Source organism: Dasypus novemcinctus, chromosome 6, assembly GCF_030445035.2.
Source record: "Dasypus novemcinctus isolate mDasNov1 chromosome 6, mDasNov1.1.hap2, whole genome shotgun sequence".
Classification (NCBI taxonomy): Eukaryota; Metazoa; Chordata; class Mammalia; order Cingulata; family Dasypodidae; genus Dasypus; species Dasypus novemcinctus.
The window spans coordinates 42,353,095-42,373,391 of record NC_080678.1 but is presented as its reverse complement, the minus strand read 5'-3'; the positions used below and the strand labels follow the sequence as shown (position 1 = coordinate 42,373,391).

The window sequence follows — 20,297 nt, the reverse complement described above, 5'->3', positions numbered from 1 at the left end:
ATACAAAGAGGAATATGATGTGTCCTGCACTCCCACAATTGTATACCCTGTTTGTTCTTCACATATACTTTCCTATTGGGTTTTGAATGACTATAAAGTATCCCTTCCTTTAGATATATCAATTTACTGGACCAATCCCTAATTGTGGACCATCTGGGTTGTTTTGATATTGTTCAGTTATAAACAATACTGCATAAAGCTTGGTGGGCATTTGGGAGAACAACATTCCAGGAAATAAAATTACTTGGTCAAAGGTCATTAAAAATCTGATGAATTTTACAATGATTCACTAATTCCTTCTCATGGCAGCAATGGTTTATAAGAAAAGACAACTGACTGTGATGACATTCCTATTTCACAGACAGCAAAATTGAGGCACACACTCCAAGACTTGTGTCAGCAAAGTGGGACCTACAATAGAACTCAGGAATCCCTGCGAGCCATCCGCATGAGCCCGAGTGGCATTTCCACCAGCATGAATTCCCCTCTTCCCAGCGGGCTCTTGCTCTGGCACCCCGCAGCACCAGCCTGCACCTGTGCACCCAGAGACATGTTCCTTAGCCCACATCAGCCAATGTCAACCCCTCCACCTCAGATCCAAGACCCTCCCACCCCCACCTGAGAAAAGCCCTGGGACAGGCAGGGAGAAGAGGACAATTGTGCAGACACCAAATACCTCCCGCATTCTCTCCCAGGAGGCCCTGTGCAGGCTTCCCAGCAAGAACATCAGTGGCGGCCGCGGCGCCCCCACCCAGCCTGCCCCGGCTGCCAGCCTCACCCCTCTTACCTGGAGCTGAGTGCCTCCTCTCAGGGGACAGCCCTGCCAGGAGAGAGCCTGCCAGGCAGAGGCAGCTCTCCTCATGCCTTAAGGAGGCATTCCCGCCTCTTGGACTGAGAAGACGGCCTCTGCCGAGCACCCAGCCCTCCTCCCCTCAGCCAGGCACCCACCAGGACCACTTTCCAACCTGGGCTGGCCACTGCCCTTCCAGCCCTCAGCTGAGGCTGCTGAGATGAGGGAAGGAGGTCATTTTTCTCCAGTCCCTGAGTCCTCCAACAGGTGGTCCTTGGCTGCGGCAGTGGCAACCCGTGCCCCCCACCCCTAGCAGGCTGCCCCGGGGAAGGCCAGGAGAGGCAGTTGGGACCTTCTGGCCATTCCAGCAGCCACAGCAGCCGAGGGGGGGTGGGCTCCCAGGGGCAGTTTGTGACTTCATTTCTCAGGAAGAACCCAGGATCCAGAGCTAACCTGCACTCCCTGAGGTCCTTGCCACCAGAGCACACACCCACTTATCCTTATTAGGCACCTACTGTATAAATGCACAAAACATGTCTCATCTCATTTCACCGTCACAACAACCCATGAAGTAAGTCACATTCTCCCCAGCCTGCTGCTGACGAAACCAAGGCACAGATTGGTGCAGCAATGTGCCCCATGCTGCACAGCCCAGCAGCGGTGGGGCCGGGATCAAGGCCAGGTCAGTGCAAGTCCACACCGTTGCCCCTACATTACCAGCCCTGAAGTTGCTGAGTTCCCTCACCTCTCCCAACCCCAGGTGGCCATGTCTTGGAAGGAACTGAGGTGCTTTTTTCAACTTCCTAAAGAGAAAAAAAATTAAATCACACCTAATCCCACCACCCAGAAATAACCCATGTTAACACTTGAAGACATTTTCTCTCAAGCCTGTTTTCTTTAGATGCAAATTTTATATAGTCGAGTAACTTGGGTGCCTTGGGCAAGAAACACTTGCTCTGAGGCCCTGAATAGGATCACGATGGGGGAGCTCCCCAGCCCAGTGGCGAAGGGCTCTGGAGCCAGACCGCCCTGCTTCAAATTCCTGCTCCACCATTACTAGCTGTGTGACCTCAGGAAAGTCACCTAACTTCTCTGTGCCTCGGTTTCCCCCATTTGCAAAATGAGGATAATGATAGTTACTACCTCTTGGCAACGTGGTAAGGTTTAAATGACTTAATATTTGTGAAGTGCCAAGAAGAGTTCCTGGTATACAATAAGTGCTCTCTACATCAGTATTACCGGCTGCCATTATTTTACTATTACTACCACTGTTGCTCATATTATTTTCTTCAAGGACCATGGCTCCACAGGAAGTTAGTGTCCCCAACTCCAGTTAAGGCTAGTGCTGAACTGGGGGGTCCAAGCAGGCAGGGAAGAGCCAGCTATTCACCTCCCTGCGGGCCCCAGGATGCTGGATACCAGGAAAGGTTCCCTAGAGGCTTCTGGAAGGGATGAGTCCACCCCATTCTTCTCCCGGAGGAGGGAAAATACCCCAGGGGCAAAGAGCCCTGATTTCCATCAGTTTCTGTGTGGCCCTAACCTGAAAAGAAAACCTCAGGGGTAAAAGAATTTGGAGAAAATCCTCCCAAGCAAAGTTATCAAGGAAAAAACAAAAACACACTTGAGGATTTCTTGAATCCTCCCAGGAAACAAGAATCTGATCCCAGGCATTTGGGATAAACCAAAAGAAACCCTTGGATTGCCGAGGGCTGTGGGAATAAACACCTTGGCCCCCACGGGATGTTCTGGGGGCGCCAGGTCCTCCGCAAGCATTTCTCTCTCTCCATGGAGCTCCAGCCACTCTCGCGCTGCTTCCTCGGGCAGCAGGACATTCCAGGGCAGCCAGCAAGCAAGACGGAGGCTTGAGCCACCCTCCAAATCCCACCCTGCCAGGTCTCCAAAAAGTTAAACACACACTCTGTGAGACTGGCCTCCTGGGCTCAGGAACTGGACACCTCGGCTCTTTCCTTTGAAATCTTCTTTCAGCTGCATCCACGGCACTGGCTGCAGGTCAGACAGGGAGAAGTGAGGGAGGACAGAATTCACCCACCCAGCCATCCTGACAGCAAGCTCCCCACCTGTGGGAAAGGGGCCCCCGGCGGCCTACGCTCCATCCCCACCGCCGCCACCCCCCAACACAGCTGCCATGCTTCTATCGTAGCACCCGGCGCCTTCCAGAGTCACCTCGCCCCGACTCCCCACATGTGCTCTGGCTCCCGTCCCATTTGTTCTCCAAAGCACAGCCACAGCAATCTTTGCAAGATGCAAATCAGGTCATGCAATGCCCCCACTCCCCACTTAAACCTTTTCATGAAGCCCCATCACTCCTGGAATAAAGACCAAAATCGCCTTAGCATGGACTTCTAGGCCCCACGGGGTCTGCTCCGTGCCCGCCCACCCAGCCCTGACGCGCCCCACACCCTGTCCTGGCCCCGCGGCCACTGCAGGCCCTGACTCCTCCCTCCTCCGGAGGGCCCGTGCACTTGGCCTCCCCTCACCTGGAATACTCTTCCCTTCCTCGTAGCCGAATTGACTTCAATTTTTCCTTCCAGTCAGTCAAACCTCCCTATCTCAGACCCGCAGACCACCCCACCCCTCTCCTCTGTAGCACAAACCAGGTGCAATTTTATACTGATGTGGGGGAGACCCTGACTGACCGCTCACCCCCTACATGGGATTATAACCTTCTCAGGCTTGGGTCAGTTAGGACTGGAGGTCCCCAGCCCACAGGTCTCCCAGCAAAGCCCGCTGGACTCACCCAGCCCCCCCACTCAGAGACCCTCTCCACTGCAGGGGTGTCAAGAGGCCAGAGAGGCTGAGCGCTCAGGGGGCTCCGCGCCAAGGCAGGCTGGCTTCCAGCGCCACCTCGCCTTGAGGCCCGGGCTCCTGAAGAGCTAGCTTGCTTCCTCGCTTGAGGGATAGCAGGAGCTCTACCAGCAATCACAGGCAGCTTGTCTCACTTAAGCCCCTGGCTCAGAGTTGTTACTAGCCCTGATTGACAGATGAGGATACTGAGGCATGCAGCACTTGAGGAACTTGTTCAAGATCACCCCACTGCAGGTAGGTTGAGGAGATGGGATTTGAACCCTGGCATGGCTGACTCCAGAGCCCAGCTCTTAACCCCAACTCTGTGGTGCCTGCGCTGAACCCCAGTCCCTTTCCCCCAGAGGCCCTGTCTTGCTCTTGCCAACCTCCTCCCCAGCGCTGCAGCCGAACCTGACAGCCAACTGCCAGGCCTCCAAGTCTACTGCCTGCCAGCTGCTCCCCACTTTCTGCCCACTCCAGGCTCCCACGAGGCTGCCCCCCCCAGCTCACTCCCTGATGCCAACCTCCACCTGCCACACCACCTCCCTGCCCCCCAGCTCTTCTCCACAGCACCCCCGATCCAGACTGGCCGCCTCTATGTCTGCCTTCAACTTGGGCCCACCTCCACACACCCCCCCTACAAGGTAGGATCACTTGTAGCTAATTTGTCTTTATGCTCCCAGGGCTAAGCCCTAACTGGTGTTCAGTAGATCCTGAATAAATGTCTGATAAATGCATGAAGCCAGGTCTTAGTAAGAAGGTGTATAAAGCAGTAGCCAAATTTAAAACTGAAAATGAGGGGAAAGGATGTGGCTCAAGGGTTGAGCTCCTGCTTCCCACATGGGAGGCCCTGGGGCCTCCTGAGCAAACAAACAACAAGCAAAACCAGCAGATAAGCCAACTTCAGGGGAGCCAAGGTGGCTCAGTGGTTGAGCACCAGCTTCCGATATACAAGGTCCCGGGTTCAATCCGCGGCCTCTGGTACCTCAAGGAAAGAAAGGAAAAAACCTAAACTAAAAACAAGCAGGTTTCAGAGGCTTAAGAACCAGGGGACCCTCAGCACCCTGCTCACCAGCTGGCAGGGTGACGCTAGACAAGGGTCACCTCTCTGAGCCTTCTCCTCATCTGCCAAGTATGAGTAAGCAGCCCCTTTCTGCCAGGACCACGAGGAGCGATAGAGCAGACATGGGAAAGCATCTCACTCAGAACCTGGGGGGGCTCTCGATGGCGGCCTCTCCGATGTCAATATGTGCTGGGCTCCCTCCCTTCCATATTCTGCCCCCCTCCCCACTGGCTCCTTTTCCCTTCTGCCCACCTGCCCCGACTGCACACAACTCTCTCCCGCAGCGCTCTTGTGCTTGCTCTCCCCTCCTGCTAACTTCCTCACCACCTACACACTCCCAGACCATCTGCTTTCCGCCTTCCGCTTCTCCCAGGAAACTGTTCTGCGCAGCTTTGCCAGTGACCCCCCACCACCAGTTCCAGAAGCTTTCCTTGGACCTCATGCTCAGACAGGCTGGCTGCTTTCCATACTGTCAGCCCTTCTCCTCACCTCCAAAGGTGACTTTTTTGACTTTTGCAATCACTGTTCAGCCCTGGTTCAAATCCACAATTGTTCAACCACTGCTCACCTGTATAAGAAAATCTCCTACTCCACCTGCCTCTCCTCCATCTCTTCCTTTGTCTCCTTCCCTTCCTCTTGCCCCTTACAGTGGATAGAAGCTGAAGGAGTCCTCTTGCGTCCTCATGGGCTGTACTTTCTTCCCCCAGGGAACTCAAGTTCCAAGCAGTGTTTCTCAAATTGTGTTCTGGGCACTTCCAAATCCAAGTCACCTGAACCACCTCTGTCAAAGGCCTCCTGAATCGCATCTCGGGGTGCAGTCTGGAGATGGGCATTTTATGTAAGCTTCCCAGGGGAGTCATTCCCACCAAAGTTTCTGTTCCAATGCCCTTGTGGTTTCAACCACTTCCCAGGAGGTCCTCCCAAGTCTCTCCATCCTGAACGCTCTACGGAGCAGTATTTCCTAGTTCTCCTTCTAGGGAGATCTTTTTCATTTAGATATTTACTGACAAATTCAAACAAAACATGCAAAAGCCAACTTCACAGCTTTAGCCATCTTCCCCAACTTGACTCCAGTCACAACATGGTCCCCCAGCCTCGAAACCTTAGGGATCCCACCTGCATCCTCTGCCACCCAGGCCAGCTTCCTGTCCTCTCTCAGCCTCTGCGCAGCCTCCTCATGCTATGAAGGCTGCCTGGGTTTCCTATGGCCACTCTAACAAATTACCACAAACTCAGTGGCTTCACAGCACCAGTGTATTATCTCACAGTAGTGGAGGTCAGAAGTCCAAAGTCAGCCTCACTAGGCTAACTTCAAGGCGCTGCCAGGGCTTGTTCCCCTCCGAAGGACCTCGGGGAGAATCCGTTTCTTTGTCTTTTCCAGAGTCTAGTGCCGACTGCATCCCTGGGCTCCTGGCCCCTTCCTGGACTCATTCCAGCCTCTTGTCCTCAGATCTCCCTCTACTGACCCCGGTGCTACTGCCTCCCTCTTGTAAGGACTCTGTATAAATCAGGCTCACCTGGATAGATCAAGGTCAGCTCGCCATCTAAAGATCCTTAACTTGGTCACACCTGCAAGTCCCTTTTGCCATGTAAGCTCACACAGGCATGGCTCTGTGGATTAGGATGTGGACACATTTGTGAGCCATACTCAGTCTCACACAATGATGGTATTTTCTTTTTTTTTTTTAATATACTGATCATATTTTCTAAAACAAATGTCAGAACCCACAAAATGTCTTACCAAAGGTTAAAAAAAAAGAGAACTCATTCAACACATTTTTTTTTCAGGAGGTACAGGGATTGAACCCAGAACCTCACAGGTGGGAAGCAGGCACTCAACCTCTTGAGCGACATCTGCTCCCTTAACACATTTTTTGAGTGCCTACTAGGCACCAGACAAAGGGGATACAAAAATACATGCCCTTATGGAATGGAGCCTAAGGTAGCCATCAAGTAAACCAGCTCATTGAAAAAGAATAAAATCCTGTTCCTGGAAAGTGGATGTGGCTCAAATGATAGGGCCTCTGCCTACCATATGGGAGGCCCGGGTTCAGTCCCTGGGGCCTCTTGGTGAAAAAGAATAGAAAGTGTGCCTGCACAGCAAGCCAGTGCCCACGTAGTGAGCTAAGTGCCCACATGGTAGGCTGAGTGCCCACATGAGTGCCCATGTGGCTAGCCAAGTGCCCACATGGTAAGCCAAGTACCCACACAAGTGCCCGCATGGCAAGCTGAGTGCCCACACAAGTGCCTGCCTGGTGAGCCAGTGCCCACGTGGTGAGCAAGTCCCCATGCAAGAGAGTCACACAGCAAGAAAATGATGCAACAAAAGAAAGACAAAGGGGAGAGTCAAGGTGAAGCACAGCAGAGACCAGGACCTTAGGTGGCACAATTGACAGGGAACCTCTCTCCACATCAGAGGTCCCCAGGATTGAATCCTGGTGAATCCTAGAGGAGAAAGATGAGAAGAGAAGACAAGAGGAGAAACAGATACAGAGGATCACACAGTGAATGGACACAGACAGTAAAATAAATAGCAGAGTGGGGGAGGAAGAAAAAAACAAAATTCTGTTCCTTCCAGAACAATTCCAATTAATGAATGTAGATGGAATGATGGAAATAGAAAACCACAAATGGATAACTGTTGCACTGTTAACAGTTATAGATGCTAAAATTAGTAGATAAAAATTTGAGGCTAAACAGGATATCATATAATCTCAAAGCATCTCCCCCCAAAATAATTATTAATTACAGAGGGACATTCAGCAGCTTGACAGTGATGAAACCTGCAGACTCCATCTTAACCACAGGTAAATGTTAGCATCATCAGCAATAAGACATGTCAACATCACATACCTGCTGATAGAACGCAGTGAGAAAGGCACATCACCTCCGTGGCATTGCCCAAAATGTATACCCTCAATCTAATTATGAAAAAACACCAGACAAACCCAAACTGAGGAACATTCTACAAAATAACTTAACACATCTTTTCAAAAGTATCAAGATGATGACAAGTAAGAAAAGCCTAAGGAGCTACCACAGATTGATGGAGACCAAGGAAGTAGACAACTAAAGGCAATGAGGAATCCTGGATTGGATCCTGGGATTTTAAAAAAGGATGCTAGTGGAAAACCAGTGAAATCTAAATACAGTCTGTAGCTTAGTCAACAGTGCTGAGCCAGTGTGAATTTCTGAGTTTTGATCGTTATACCTCAGTTATGTAAGATGATAACATTAGGGGAAGCTGGGTGAAGGAAATACGGAAACACATGAAATTTTTCTGAAAGTATAAAATCATTTTAAAACAAAAGTTTTAAATTCTTTTTAAAAAGAATAAAATTACATTACAGGAAAACCACCCCCAGAGAAGCCAGAAACCAGTCACAATAGCCAACTGGTCTCCCCACACCAGTTGGCCTCTCCATCAATTTATTCTCCAGCACAAAGCCAAGCAACAGTGTCTTCCTCCTCCATTTTGCATTCGTCACCCTCCACTCAATACTCCTGGTTGGAAAGTGCTCAAAGGGGCTTGTCAAAAGGACACAGGGGCCAGCTTGAAGGGGCTCTCACCGGTCAACCCAGGACACTCTGAACATCCAAATAAATAATGATAGTGACAAAAGCTAACCCAATGAATACATTAATAGTCCACAAGTTCATACTGTTGTAAACAAATAGACAAACAGCTGGAGAAGAAAGGAAAGCTCTTTCTTACAGTAGAAAGCTCTTACAGTAGAAGAAATGATGGTTGGAAAATCATCAATGGATGCTGAAACCAGTAGGTGAAAGTTTGATGAGAAAAAGGCTATTTCTCCCCATAAATTACTTCTTAATAACAAATGGGGGAGTGGATGTGACTCAAGCAGTTGAGCGTCCACCTCCCACATGGGAGGTCCCAGGTTCGGTTCCCAGTGCCTCTTGAAAAAACAAAAATGAACAACAAGCTAAACAAATGAAAAAACCAACTCAGGGAAACCAATACGGCCCAGTGGTTGAGCACCAGGTCCCCACATATAAAGTCTCGAATTCACTCCTTGGCCCCCAGTACCTCAAAATAAATAAATAAAAATAAAAAATAGCTAAAGGGAAAATAATCACTTTTAAACAGAGAAAACTGGCAGGCACCAACCTACCAAATGATAGAAGTCAAAATCAACAATATTAGGACAAACTGGCATCACATGCCTTCCAATGAGGTTTACTGAGAAGGACATAGCATTCACTTGGCATTCCTGCCCAAAATGCCTAACCTGAATGTGATCATGAAGAGAGATCAGAAGAAACCATAGAGGGACTTTCTACAAAAAAAAAATTGACCTGTACTCTGCAAAAATGCCAAGGTCAAGAAAAAGAAAGAAAGGCCAAATAATTATTCCAAATTAAAGGAGAATTAAGAGCCATGACAACTAAATGCAGTGTGCGGTATGGACAGGTTCCTCAACCTGGAAGAAAAGGCCGTAAAAGACATTATTGGGGAAATTGATGAAATCTGAATATTAACTGTGGATTAGACAATAATATTGTATCGCGTTAAATTTTCTGATTTTGATAGGTTTACTGTTCTTAGAAAATGCACAGTGAAGTATTTAGGAGAGGACAATTACTTTGTCTCCAACTTAACGCTCAAATAATTCAGAAAAAAATGATGTGTGCTAATGCACGCACATACATGGGAAAAGAAGTGTGGAAAATGATAAAGCAAATTGAACAAAATATAAACAATTGAGTCTGGGTAAAGGATATGCAGGAATTCTTTGTACTTTTGTTGCAACTTTTCTATCAGTGAACTTATATCAAAATATATATTACAAGGAAGCAGATTTGGCTCAATGGATAGAGCATCCACCTATCACATGGAAGGTCCAAGGTGCGAACTCAAGGCCTCCTGACCCCTGTGGTGGCTGGCCCATGCGCAGTGCTGATGCCCGCAAGGAGTGCGGTGCCATTCAGGGGTGTCCCTCGCATAGGGGAGCCCCACGCGCAAGGAGTATGCCCCGAAAGGAGAGCCACCCAGCGCGAAAAGAATGCAACCTGCCCAGGAATGGGGCTGCACACACGGAGAGCTGACACAAGATGATGCAACAAAAAGAGACACAGATTCCCGGTGCTGCTGACAAGAATACAAGCGGACACAGAAGAACACACAGTGAATGGACACAGAGGGCAGGCAACTGGGGGAGGGGAGGGGAGAGAAATAAATAAAAAATAAATCTTTTAAAATAAATATATATTACAATCTATGTATCTCTAAAAATAATAATAAAAGGAAATATATATATTATAATGAATACAGGGATCTTTTTGGGTGATAGAAATATTCTAAAATGGGATTGTGGTAAAGATTTCAAAATTGTAAATTTATTAAAAATCATTAAATTGTAAAAAAAAAATTATTTTAATTAAAAAGCCACTCTCTGGTGGCTCCCGTTTCCCAGCCCCATGCCCAGGGCCCACCCATTACTTTGATCTCCTCTCCCAAAACTCACTGACACAAATCCTCACCCATCGCCGGGTCTGCTCCTCACCGTCCTTCCCGAAAGTCCGGCGCACACCTGAGCGTCCCCGAGCTCCGCCTCGCTCCACCTCTCCACTTACCTAAGTCTTGCCCAAACTTTGAGGCCCGGTGCAAACCCCACTCCCTGGTCCTGCCGTCCCTCCTTAGGACTCCCGTCCTCCACATCGCTGAGGGTGACCCAGCACTGACAGCGAGCCTGAAGTTACGCTGAGCACTTGGCACGGAGGCCCGCCTCTGAACGCCGCAGCGCTAAGGGCTCAGCGCTAGCACTGCCCCCACTTCGGAGATGTGGAAGTCAAGTCCCTAGTGACTCGCAGGTGGCAGCCGATGGAGTCCAGGTTCAGACGGAGCCACCCCAGCCCCAAAGTCTGTGCTGGCAGTCCTTACAGGCATCCGTCCACGTTTGTCCTTTCATGGACGGGCCTTTCTGCCCCCCACCCCAGGCTGCCAACTCCCTGAGGAGGGGTCCACGCCCTGGGCCCCTGCGGACACTGTGCAGGCGGCAGGTGCCCAACAGCTGTTTGTCGGCCACAGGCCGGGTTCCAGAAAGAAGAGGAGGGGGTCACGAGCTCTGTCAGGAAAAAAAAAAGGAGCCTATTCTCCACCCCCGAGCACAGCCCAGCTCCCTGGCTACTGCCCAAGGCCCGGCCGTCATCTGCTCGGGGTAATAAGTATTTGTATGGCGATAATTACAGCATTTGGGAAGAAAATCCCATTAAGCCAGAGCCCTGCCGAGCTGCTAATGCCGGCACAGAACTGGAGGCGGCAGCTCCGCCAAGCGCCCGCCCCGTCTGCTCCCAATAATGCCGGAGCTGCCTGTCCCCACCGCCGCCCCTCACCGGCCCCTAAAGAGCACGGCCGCCCCTGCTGGCAGCCTCGGGCAGCCCGGGCCACCGCCTGCCGGCCCCCTGCTCACGAAAGGGGTTCCGTTGCCAAGAGCTCCGGGGTTCGCAGGGGATCCAGCCCGCCCTGTGGGCTGCAGGGGAGGGAAGAGGGAAGCAGGGCCACTCTGAGACGCAGCCTTGAGTGGCACCCAAGTTCCTTTCACGTCCTGGCAATTCCCTGTCACCTTAATAACAATAATAATCCCACCATTATTGGGCTTTCTGAGCACCAGGCCCGGTGCAGAGTGCTTCCTGCGCTTTATCCCACGCAATGCTCACGCCTTTAGAAGCAGGTCCTATCATCATCTTTACGGACAAGGAGAAGCAGGTTCCCAGAAGCCACACTTACCTCTGGAGCACTTAGCCCAGTTTGCAATTATGTGTTTATTCTATTTTAGCATTTAGCTCTGTCACCCCCGCTGGACTAAAACTTGGGGAGAGTGGGGCAGGTTTTCTGGGCGCTATTCCCTCAGCACAGTGCAGACATTCGGGAGCTATCTGTGGAATGAGTGCATGAAACCCCGCACCTTGTCCAAGGTCCCCCAGCTGTAAGTGGCAGAACTCCCAGTGGAGAGCCCTGCCCTCCTGACTGCCCACACGCACTGACTCCTTGCAAGGTGCCCAGCCCCAGAGGAGGGGCGAAGGCGACCCCACAGGGGTTGGGGAGTCGGGACAGGCAGAGTCCAGGGGGCCAGCTCGCAGCCCGGCCTGACCTTGCCAGCTCTCTCGGGCCCCACCTGAGTCCTCAGACCTTTACCTTGAGCTTCCCAAATAATAACCTCGCCTACCTTGAGAACCCCATGTTATCCTTCGCAAAGCACTTTCACGCACCCGGCGGAAGGGCGTCCTGGCCAAGGCCCTGAAGGCAGCGGGCGAGGTCTCTGCCTGGGGCCCTGGGCCCCGCATGGCGCCGCGCGTCCCCTCCCCATCATCCTGAAAGGCTGTCATTGCCCTCTCTTACAGCTGGGGAACTGGGCCTCCAAGCAGGTGAAGTGACAGGACGGGGACTCAAATCCCAAAGCCCAGCACACCTGCAACTGTACCACAGCCTCAGCCAGCGGGAGAGGGAGCCCCGCCTGGAGGCAGCTCCGCCTGCACAGCCCAGCTCACTGCCGCAGGAGGCGCGTGGCCTCCGCGGGGCGCCCCAGGCAGCCCGCCCTGGGGCGCAGCCTGAAGACCTGGCTGCAGTCGGGTCCCCAGGCCTCTCACCCTCCGCCATCCTGTGGATTCCCCAACCGGATCCCCAGTCAGCCTCAGGGTACCCTGGGCACTCTTCCTTGGCCATGACCTCCCGGCCCTGGTGGACGGGACCCCCAGACCAGGGTGGGGAGGCAGGGGCAGAGCCAGGAGAAGCCTCTGCGGCCCACAAGGAGCTAGGGCAGGATGGACAAACGGGGGAAGGGCTGAGGGGACAAAACAAGACCAGGAAAGTGACAGTCACCCCCCCCCCCAACCCGCAGGACTTGACAAGCATCGGAAAGTGATTGGCTTTGGGGCAAACGGGAGCCAGCTGGCTTCTCCAGCCCCCCACCCCACCCCTGCCCCAGCTGCGGCAGGCACCTACTTCTTCCCTATTGCACTCACAAGCCTAGACGAGAGTTGTCCAGAGTGGAAGGAGAAGCAGTTTCCACATATATTGCATTCTCTTATCACACACTTTTGGATGCTTTAGTTAAAAAAAAAAAATTTTTATTGGAAAAAAAAATCCAACTGAATTACAAAGTCCTCAAGAGGAAAAAAATAAATAAATAAAAGAGGCCACGGCTGAGTCCCTCAGAGCCAGGGCCCTACAAAGAGAGGAAGCTTCCGGGGCCTCCTCTCCGCCCACCCCACCACCACTACCACCCCCACCACCCTCGCTCTGTATTTTAATTGTTCCATTACAGTGAATTATTTAGCATCCCTTTCCCACCCGGCCCACCAGCCCCGCAGCCCCTCTGGCTGAACCAATTTCCTGAGCAGCTCCGGGGCCTGCACAGCTCCTTCCCAGAAGTCCCTGCAGCAAACCAATGACAGCTTCTCCCCACTTGGGGAGACCAGCTTGGACCCAGAGTTATGGAATATGTGATCATAAAGTTGCCGGGCCTCGCAGGCTGCCATAGAAAATGCCCAGAGGACAAAAGGCAAACGCACAGCTGCAGTCTATAAAAATTTCACAGCCTCAGAAGAAGCCGCTGTTTCAGGCTCTGATACTGCACGACACCCATATTGATTAGACAGAGCATTTGCCACAGTTATTTTTAAGTCCGCCTGGGCTCTTACCAACGCTTCTTTCAGGATGTGCTTTGCCTCTTCCCCTGGCTCTCCCGGCCTGTGGAAAAAGCAGGCTCCCTCTGCTTTCGATATTCTTTCCACTTTAAGAAGCTTTGGGCACATAGCAAAGATCAACTCTCGCCATCCCCCCAAGGTAGCTCAGCCCTGGCTTTCAACCCCGAAGTCCCCAAAGGGAAAATTCCAGACACAGGCCTTCCTGACCCTTCGCGCCCTTGCTAGCCTCAGGCCCCCACATCCCACTGGACACAGTAGTGTAGGTCCCCGGGAAAGCCCAGACGCCCTCACACCTGCAGGCCGCTAGTTCCTGCTGTTCCCTCCGCCAGGACAGCCAGCCCTGCCAGCCTGGCAAAACCCCACTCGATCACGAGCGCCTGACTAAATGGCCCCTCCACTGAGAAGCCCCTTCACCCCAGAAGAGGGCTTCTCACCCCGGGTCTCCCACAGCCCTTTCACGCCACTGACCTGGCCCTCGCCTAAGAGCTTAGAGAGCTCCCCTGCCCGTCTCTAGACTGTGTGCCACCTGAAGGGAGGAGCGGCTTGCTCCTCCTGGCGCCTCAGCACCTAGGGCAGCTCCTGGCTCATAAACATTTGGCTGTATTAAAGAAACTCATCTCCCAATCCTATCATGATAATGGCTCTCACTTAGCAAGCATCACCACATACTTCCCATACAATATCTTCAGTCCCCACAAGAACAAGAGACTAATATTGCATCTTAGCAGCCCCATTTTCCTGATGGAATGCAACAAAGGCTCGGAGAAGGTAAGTACCTTGCCCAAGGTCACATAGCTCCTAAGTGACAGAACTGGAGCTCTAACCCAGGCATTGTGGCTCCCAGAGCCCCAGCTCTTTCCTCTACACCAGGAAATTCCACTTCCACATCACTGCTCTCAATAGGGCTTAAGAGTTCATGAAAGACGAAACATACACTGTCCTGAAAACTAAAGGTGGTGAGAAGGCAAGGAACGAGGAGGAGATGACTTCAAGATTCAAGTTCCAAAAGCAAAGGAGAGGGGCCCATGTGTCCCAGATCTAGGCTGCCATAGGGAACAACCATGAAAGAGATGCCCCCGTGGACAGGCACGGAGAATGGGGAGCGGGTCCAGAGGGCCAGGCCTGGAGGGGAACCCTGCACACTCAGGGGGCCTCTGGACAGGTTTCTGACCCTCAGCTCCTCTGCACGTCCACACAGGCAGACACAGAGGCTACCCCAGGAAACCTCGGTCCAACCTCGCCCCAACCTCACCACCTTTCTCTAGTACCACAGCGCACGTGCTCACACACTCATACCCACACATGCTCATATAAACACTCACACACACACACATCGACTCCCACCTAACCAGAGAAGACTGCAAATTCTCCAAAACCTCCAAGGTAATTTTTCAGGCGCAGTCAAGAAGAGTCTGAGGCAAACGTGTGTGCACCAATTGCTGACCTTGGCACAGAGTTTGCTCCAGGAGACGAACTCTTCCCAGGATCAGATTTCTGCTTTAGACTAGCTGGGAGCCGTGAAAATGTGCTCAAAAGTTATCAAAATATGTATGCCCTTTCTGAGAACCACCGCAGTCGCCCAGGACTGTGGGAAGCAGCGAGCAGGTTTCAAAGGAGCCGGCCGCCCACTCCAAAGTCCAGTTCAAAAACCTCCTGGTGCAGTAACGTCTGCAAGCAGCACAAAGACCCTGCATGGGACCAAACCCTGCACTCACAGCCACGGAGGGGACTCTTCCCGACTCAGACTACTGATGCTATGAATCACAGACACACATTTGCCGAGCATCTCTGAAAACAGATTGTAGAGGTCTGTGAGCATACACTCGCTAGCCATCCACAAACACACACACATACACACCCCACAAAGCTCAGGGGTCTAGAAAGGGCTGAGTTTCCTCAAGAATTCGGAAGTGGGAGAGAACAAGGGGAAGGGAAACGTTTTTTACGATGTGTCATTGTCAATCTCTTCAACCTCATGTCTCCCACACCATGCTGCTGCCCTCTCAGCAGGATTCCCAGGACACACCGCCCCCTCTCGGGATGCAGAATGGAGCATGCCCCCAGCCCCAGACCCAAAGCCCTCCGGTCCCATTGTCTGTCTGGGCTGGGGGTGACTGGATGTGAGAGGGGTTAGTTATGGGGAGCCAGTGTCTGACACCTGCAAGGGAAGGGCACCCAAGGCTGTGGGCAAACAATGGGGGGAGGGGAGGTGACAAGCGCAACTCCTTCCCTGGCCGCACCACCAGCCAGCAAGCCCTCAGAGCCAAATCCACACCACCATCTCAGGACACATCCCGAGGCCCCCACGCCCCAGAAGGGGATTTGGTGCTGGTGAGAGTGGGAAGCTTCCCTCCCGGGCGCCAGGAAGGCTTTCTGGCACAAATTCACAAGCACCCTGGAGGAATAAAGTGCTGGCGCAGTGGGAAGGGCCTGCCAGCGCTGAGCACAGGGTGCAGGTGTGAGGACCGGGAGCTGACAAGCCCGGCGAGGACCGTTTGAATCCCGGGGACAGGCAAACAGCTGCGCTCCTGGCTCCTGCTCCTGGCTGGGGACAGACCCTCGCGGGCACTGACCCCGTCTATTGGCTTCCGAGCCCGCGCCCCCAGAGTTGTGCCCCCACCCCCGGCCCTGAACTGCGCCTGGGCGGGAGGGTGGCCCCGGGGCTCCCCGGGGGCCGGGCGGGGGCGGGGGGCGTACTCACAGGCGCTCGGTGCTCCGCGGGATGTTCTTGGGGATGGCCTGCAGCCCCGTGCCGTGGCAGTCCACCGTGGTGCCCGTGCAGGTGCAGAGGGCGGGGCACGCCGTGGCGCCCAGGCTCCACGCGGCTGCCCACAGCAGCAGCCAGAGCTCGGGCCGGACCAGCCCCGCCGCGGGCCGCGTCCCGGCCGTCAGCGCCATGGTGCCCTCGCCGCGTCCTGCTTGCCTGTCAGACGGCAGCAGCCGCTTACCATCCCCGTCCGGGGCCGCCTCCAGGTGCAGTCCCGGGGCAAAGCCCCCGAAGAGACGGCGGGCCGGGGCTCTGCGCCTTTGCGGGCTGGAGGCGCCTGCCTCCTCCCAGCGACGGTGCCCGTGCGCGGACGGAGGGAGCGCGCCTCGGGCGGAGGGCGCTCGGAGCCGCTCCTGTTTCTCTCTGGCTCCGTCTCCCTCGCTCCCTCCCTCCAGCTCCCCACTGACTGCTGCGAAGAGGAAAATGGGCAGGCCCCGCGCGCGCACGCACCCCGCGCACACACACACACAAATCACACACTCCCGCCCGCCCGCTCCCACCCGGCAGTCATCCATCAATCGAAAAGCACAACATCCAGGGCCAGACTCCTCCCCGCCCCCCCGCACCCGGTGCCCACCCCCCCATCCTGCCCCCGCCTGCCAACGGCCGCCGCTGCGAGTAAGGTTTCAAAGGTGGGACCTCCGAGAGGCGCCGCAAGCCGGCAGGGGGCTGCGGGGTAGGGGGGTGGAGTGGGGCCACGGCCGCCCCAGCTACTGATACAGAGCCGGGAGGGGGTCTTTCCCCAGAGAGCCACAACCACGCTTCCCCCACGGCCCCCAGACCTCACCAGACTCGCTTGGTAATTCTCGGTGAAAGGAAGCCCCTCGCCCGGAGGGGTGTCTCCAAGCCACCTACCTTGGCCTGGGACCTTGAGGCTGGCGCCTTGGTGGGGTGGAGGGTGGCACAGAAGCACTAGGCCAAGGACAACGGGCAGTCTCCTCTCCCCCCTCAACACACCTTCCCCACAGAGATGGCAGCAGCCCCACTTCATGGGGAGGGGACACTGAAGCCACGGCATCCAGGGTAGGAATGACCCTGCCTTGGACTTTTGCAAGCCAGGCTCGTGTGCTTCCTCCCCGACACCGGCTTCGGGACAGCAGGGGGGGGCGGGGGGCTGAGAGGCCAGCACACACCTTCCTCTGCTCACACCAGTGTCCTGCCTTCTGACAGGTAAAGACAGATGGAAACTAATTTTCAGGACAACCTAGCAGGGGAAACATTCTTGAAGAACTGCAAAGGGTGGGTTGGAAAAGGGCGGGGCGCCTGCTCCCCAGAAAGCCCCAAAGTCCGAGATCAGACCCAGGGCCTTGGCCTTGGGCACATGTCCTGGGCGGGTCTCTCCTAGCCGTCCTCCTCACCCTTGGGCCAGGACTTTTTCACTCTCAGCCAGATGTGGACACGGGCATTGACAGGAAATCCAGGTAGGGAGAGACTTCTCAACGCCAGATAATGTGAAGGGCTTCCCCCAAACTGCGGAGAGCTGAGGTTCACCGCTGCGTGGGCCCCGCACGTCAGTTGATCAGGCTCGGCCCCTGATTTAAGGCAGGGCAGGGGGAGACAGCTGAGCAGCTCAAGAAGCACCTGCTCACAGGAGCTGATGACCTGGGTGGCTTCCCCTCGGGAGAAAACAGAAAGAAAGGTGCCTGGCTCCAAGAGGTGTGGATGCCACTTGCTGGAGGAGCCACAGAATGAAGACCTCATCACCCACCAGGTTCCAAAAGATTTGAGGGTTCTGTTTTTCATTTCCATCTTGATGAAAAGTTTGCAGTATCTCCACTGCCACAGTGCAGATGGAACCATGGCCAGTATCTCAGAACATGGCTATCTTAGGTGCTTTTGATAGTTCCTTTTGCGTTTTCTCCCCAGAGCCAGGGGTGCTTGAGGATCAGCCCAATGACAACTCAAGGGGAGGGGGTTTTCTCAGAGGTCTCTGTGCGGTGTGATCTTGGGGAACCTTCCCACGAATCACGAATCGGACCAGAGCTCCGAGGTCTGCAAGGGTGGCTTCTCGGCTCTTCCTCGCAACTCCTTGTCCTCCTCCATTGGCGGCCCAGCCACCCCTCCCCTCCCTGGCCCTCCCTAGCCACCTCGGGTCCAGTTAAATCCTCATTCCACTATGCTTGTTGTTGGTTTACCCCCTCTTAGCACACTAAGTCCGGAGCTCAGTGTACATCCGAGGCTCCTAGCCTGACTCTTTTCGCAGGGCAGCGCCAGCGCACAGTGGCTTCCTCATCTTGGCACTTACCCCAGACCCTGACACTTAGTAGGCCAGTCGCAAGAGGCACTCAAACTGTTGAAGACGCCTGGTGCCCAATGTTCTGCTCCAGTGGCACTTCCCCACCCCATGACCTCCAGGGTCCCATGTGGAGAAGGGAAGAGTGTTGATTAACCAGGCAGCATGCCCTGGGGTCCTCAGAGCAGCAGGGTGAAGGGGTGTGAGCAGGGGTGGGGCTGGGCAAGGGGCTGCAAGATCAGCCCTGCCCGCGGCCCCAGAGGGCCAGCCCCAGTCCTAGAGAGGTCTGGACTAGCCTGGACAGCGAATGCAAGCAGGCCCTGGGCCAAGCTGTCACGGCCTGGCCTTTCCTTTGAAGGGGATGGGGGTGGAGGAGGGCCCCTCTCAAACCCGGGACAAAGACTGTCCCCGCCAGCCCGTCACGGGAGGCCCTGCCCCATCAGCCGGGCAGCTCCGCAACTTGGCTCCCATCCCCAGTTTCTCCACCCCAGAACCTGGCTGGCTCCCCAATTCAAGAGGCAGCTCGCCATGAATGAACGCAGCTCATTAGCGTTCCCAGCACATTTACTCGTTAAACAACCGCCTGGCCAGCCGCACAACACCCCCCCCCCTTTGCTTTTTCAATTTCCTCTCCCATGCCCCTCCCTCTGTTGGATCTCCCTACCCCCTCCCTACAGCAGGCCACCTGCTCCCTCTGCGCGGGCGGGGGGAGGCAGGCCTGGCACTTGCTTCTGGCAGGAGGGCTCCGCCCACCGGCCACCAGCAAGGCAACCCGCAGGAGGGGAATTGGGGTCGAGCCTGTCCCTCCTCCGCGGTGGGAGCCTCCTCTGAGGCCCCTCGCTGGCTGTGCAAGCTGGGGAGTTGAGGGCCGCCTCCTGCCCCTTCCAGCTTTCAGCACGGACCCCCTTCCCCCACCTCCACCAGCCCTGTCTGGAGCACCACGAAGCTAGAGAACCTTGGTAAGGCTGAGGAGCACAGTGGTTTGGATTTCCAAACCGCCAAAGGCAAAAATGAGATGGAATGCCTGCAGTTTAGGCATTTGTCAAACACCCTCTACTGAGTATCTATCTACTGCATGCCAGTCACCATACTGGGACTCCATGAACTCTACGAGGAATAAGGCACAGGCCTGGGCCTCGGCGAGCTCACAGTCCAGAAAGAGGAAACTGGAAAGTCCATTCAGCGAGATAAGTTTGGTAACAGGAAATGACAGGTAAGAGGACCAGAACCCAGAGAGTGGGACTGGACGGCTTCCTGGAGGAGGGGGCACTTGATTGAGTCTTGAAAGACAAACAGGCATTGGCTGGGCAGCAAGACAGGAAGAGAGGCTTTCCCAGCAAAGGAACAGGACAGGGAGCAGCATCCTCGACGGCCACAGTCCGTGGCACTTTCAGCAAGGCGGGCACATGGCAGAGGGTTCAGGTACGGAGTGCGGGAGGAGGCTAGAGGGGTGGGGGGCACATCCCAGGTGCCCTGGTGCACCATTCTCTAGCTTTCTGGGCTTTCAGAATCAGCTGACCTGTCCCTGTGCTCAAACCACGCCTATATATGCATGTGCCTGGAAATGCACTCTCTCTCGAACCAGTCATGGTGGTGGTTTCTAGGCAGGGGACATGGGTCGTGGCACAGGGGACAGTTCTGGCAATGCTTTTTTTAATTGTATTTTTTACCATGTGTAGCATGACCTAAGCCGCCCTCTCCAAATGTATTTTTTTAATCTCCTGGTGTGCTTGTTAGGATGCTGATTTCTAGGGCCCACCCCAGGCCTGCTTAATCAGCACCTGCGCTGCTAGCAAGCTGAGGGGGAGAAGGGGTGTGCGAGCGGGGATTCTGATACAGGTGGTTCCAGAGACCATGCTCTGAGAATCAAGGCTTGGTGTGCTGCGTTAATGAGTTTGAACTTGAACCTGAAAACTCTGGGGAGCCATTGAAAGAAGTGACCTGGCAGGGGCAAAAGGCTGAGGCTTGCCTG

At 54.2% G+C, this 20,297-nt stretch overlaps 1 protein-coding gene across 1 annotated transcript in view; it reads right to left on the bottom strand.

Moving 5' to 3' along the window:
- SLIT1 (slit guidance ligand 1) overlaps window positions 1–16,666 on the bottom strand; it is a 186,376-nt gene extending 169,710 nt beyond the window's left edge. The window contains exon 1 of the mRNA XM_058298664.2: window positions 16,027–16,666. Within this exon, the coding sequence (XP_058154647.1) occupies window positions 16,027–16,607 (581 nt within the window). The 5' untranslated portion in view covers window positions 16,608–16,666. The remainder of the gene's footprint in view (window positions 1–16,026) is intronic.
- Window positions 16,667–20,297: the final 3,631 nt, after the last annotated feature.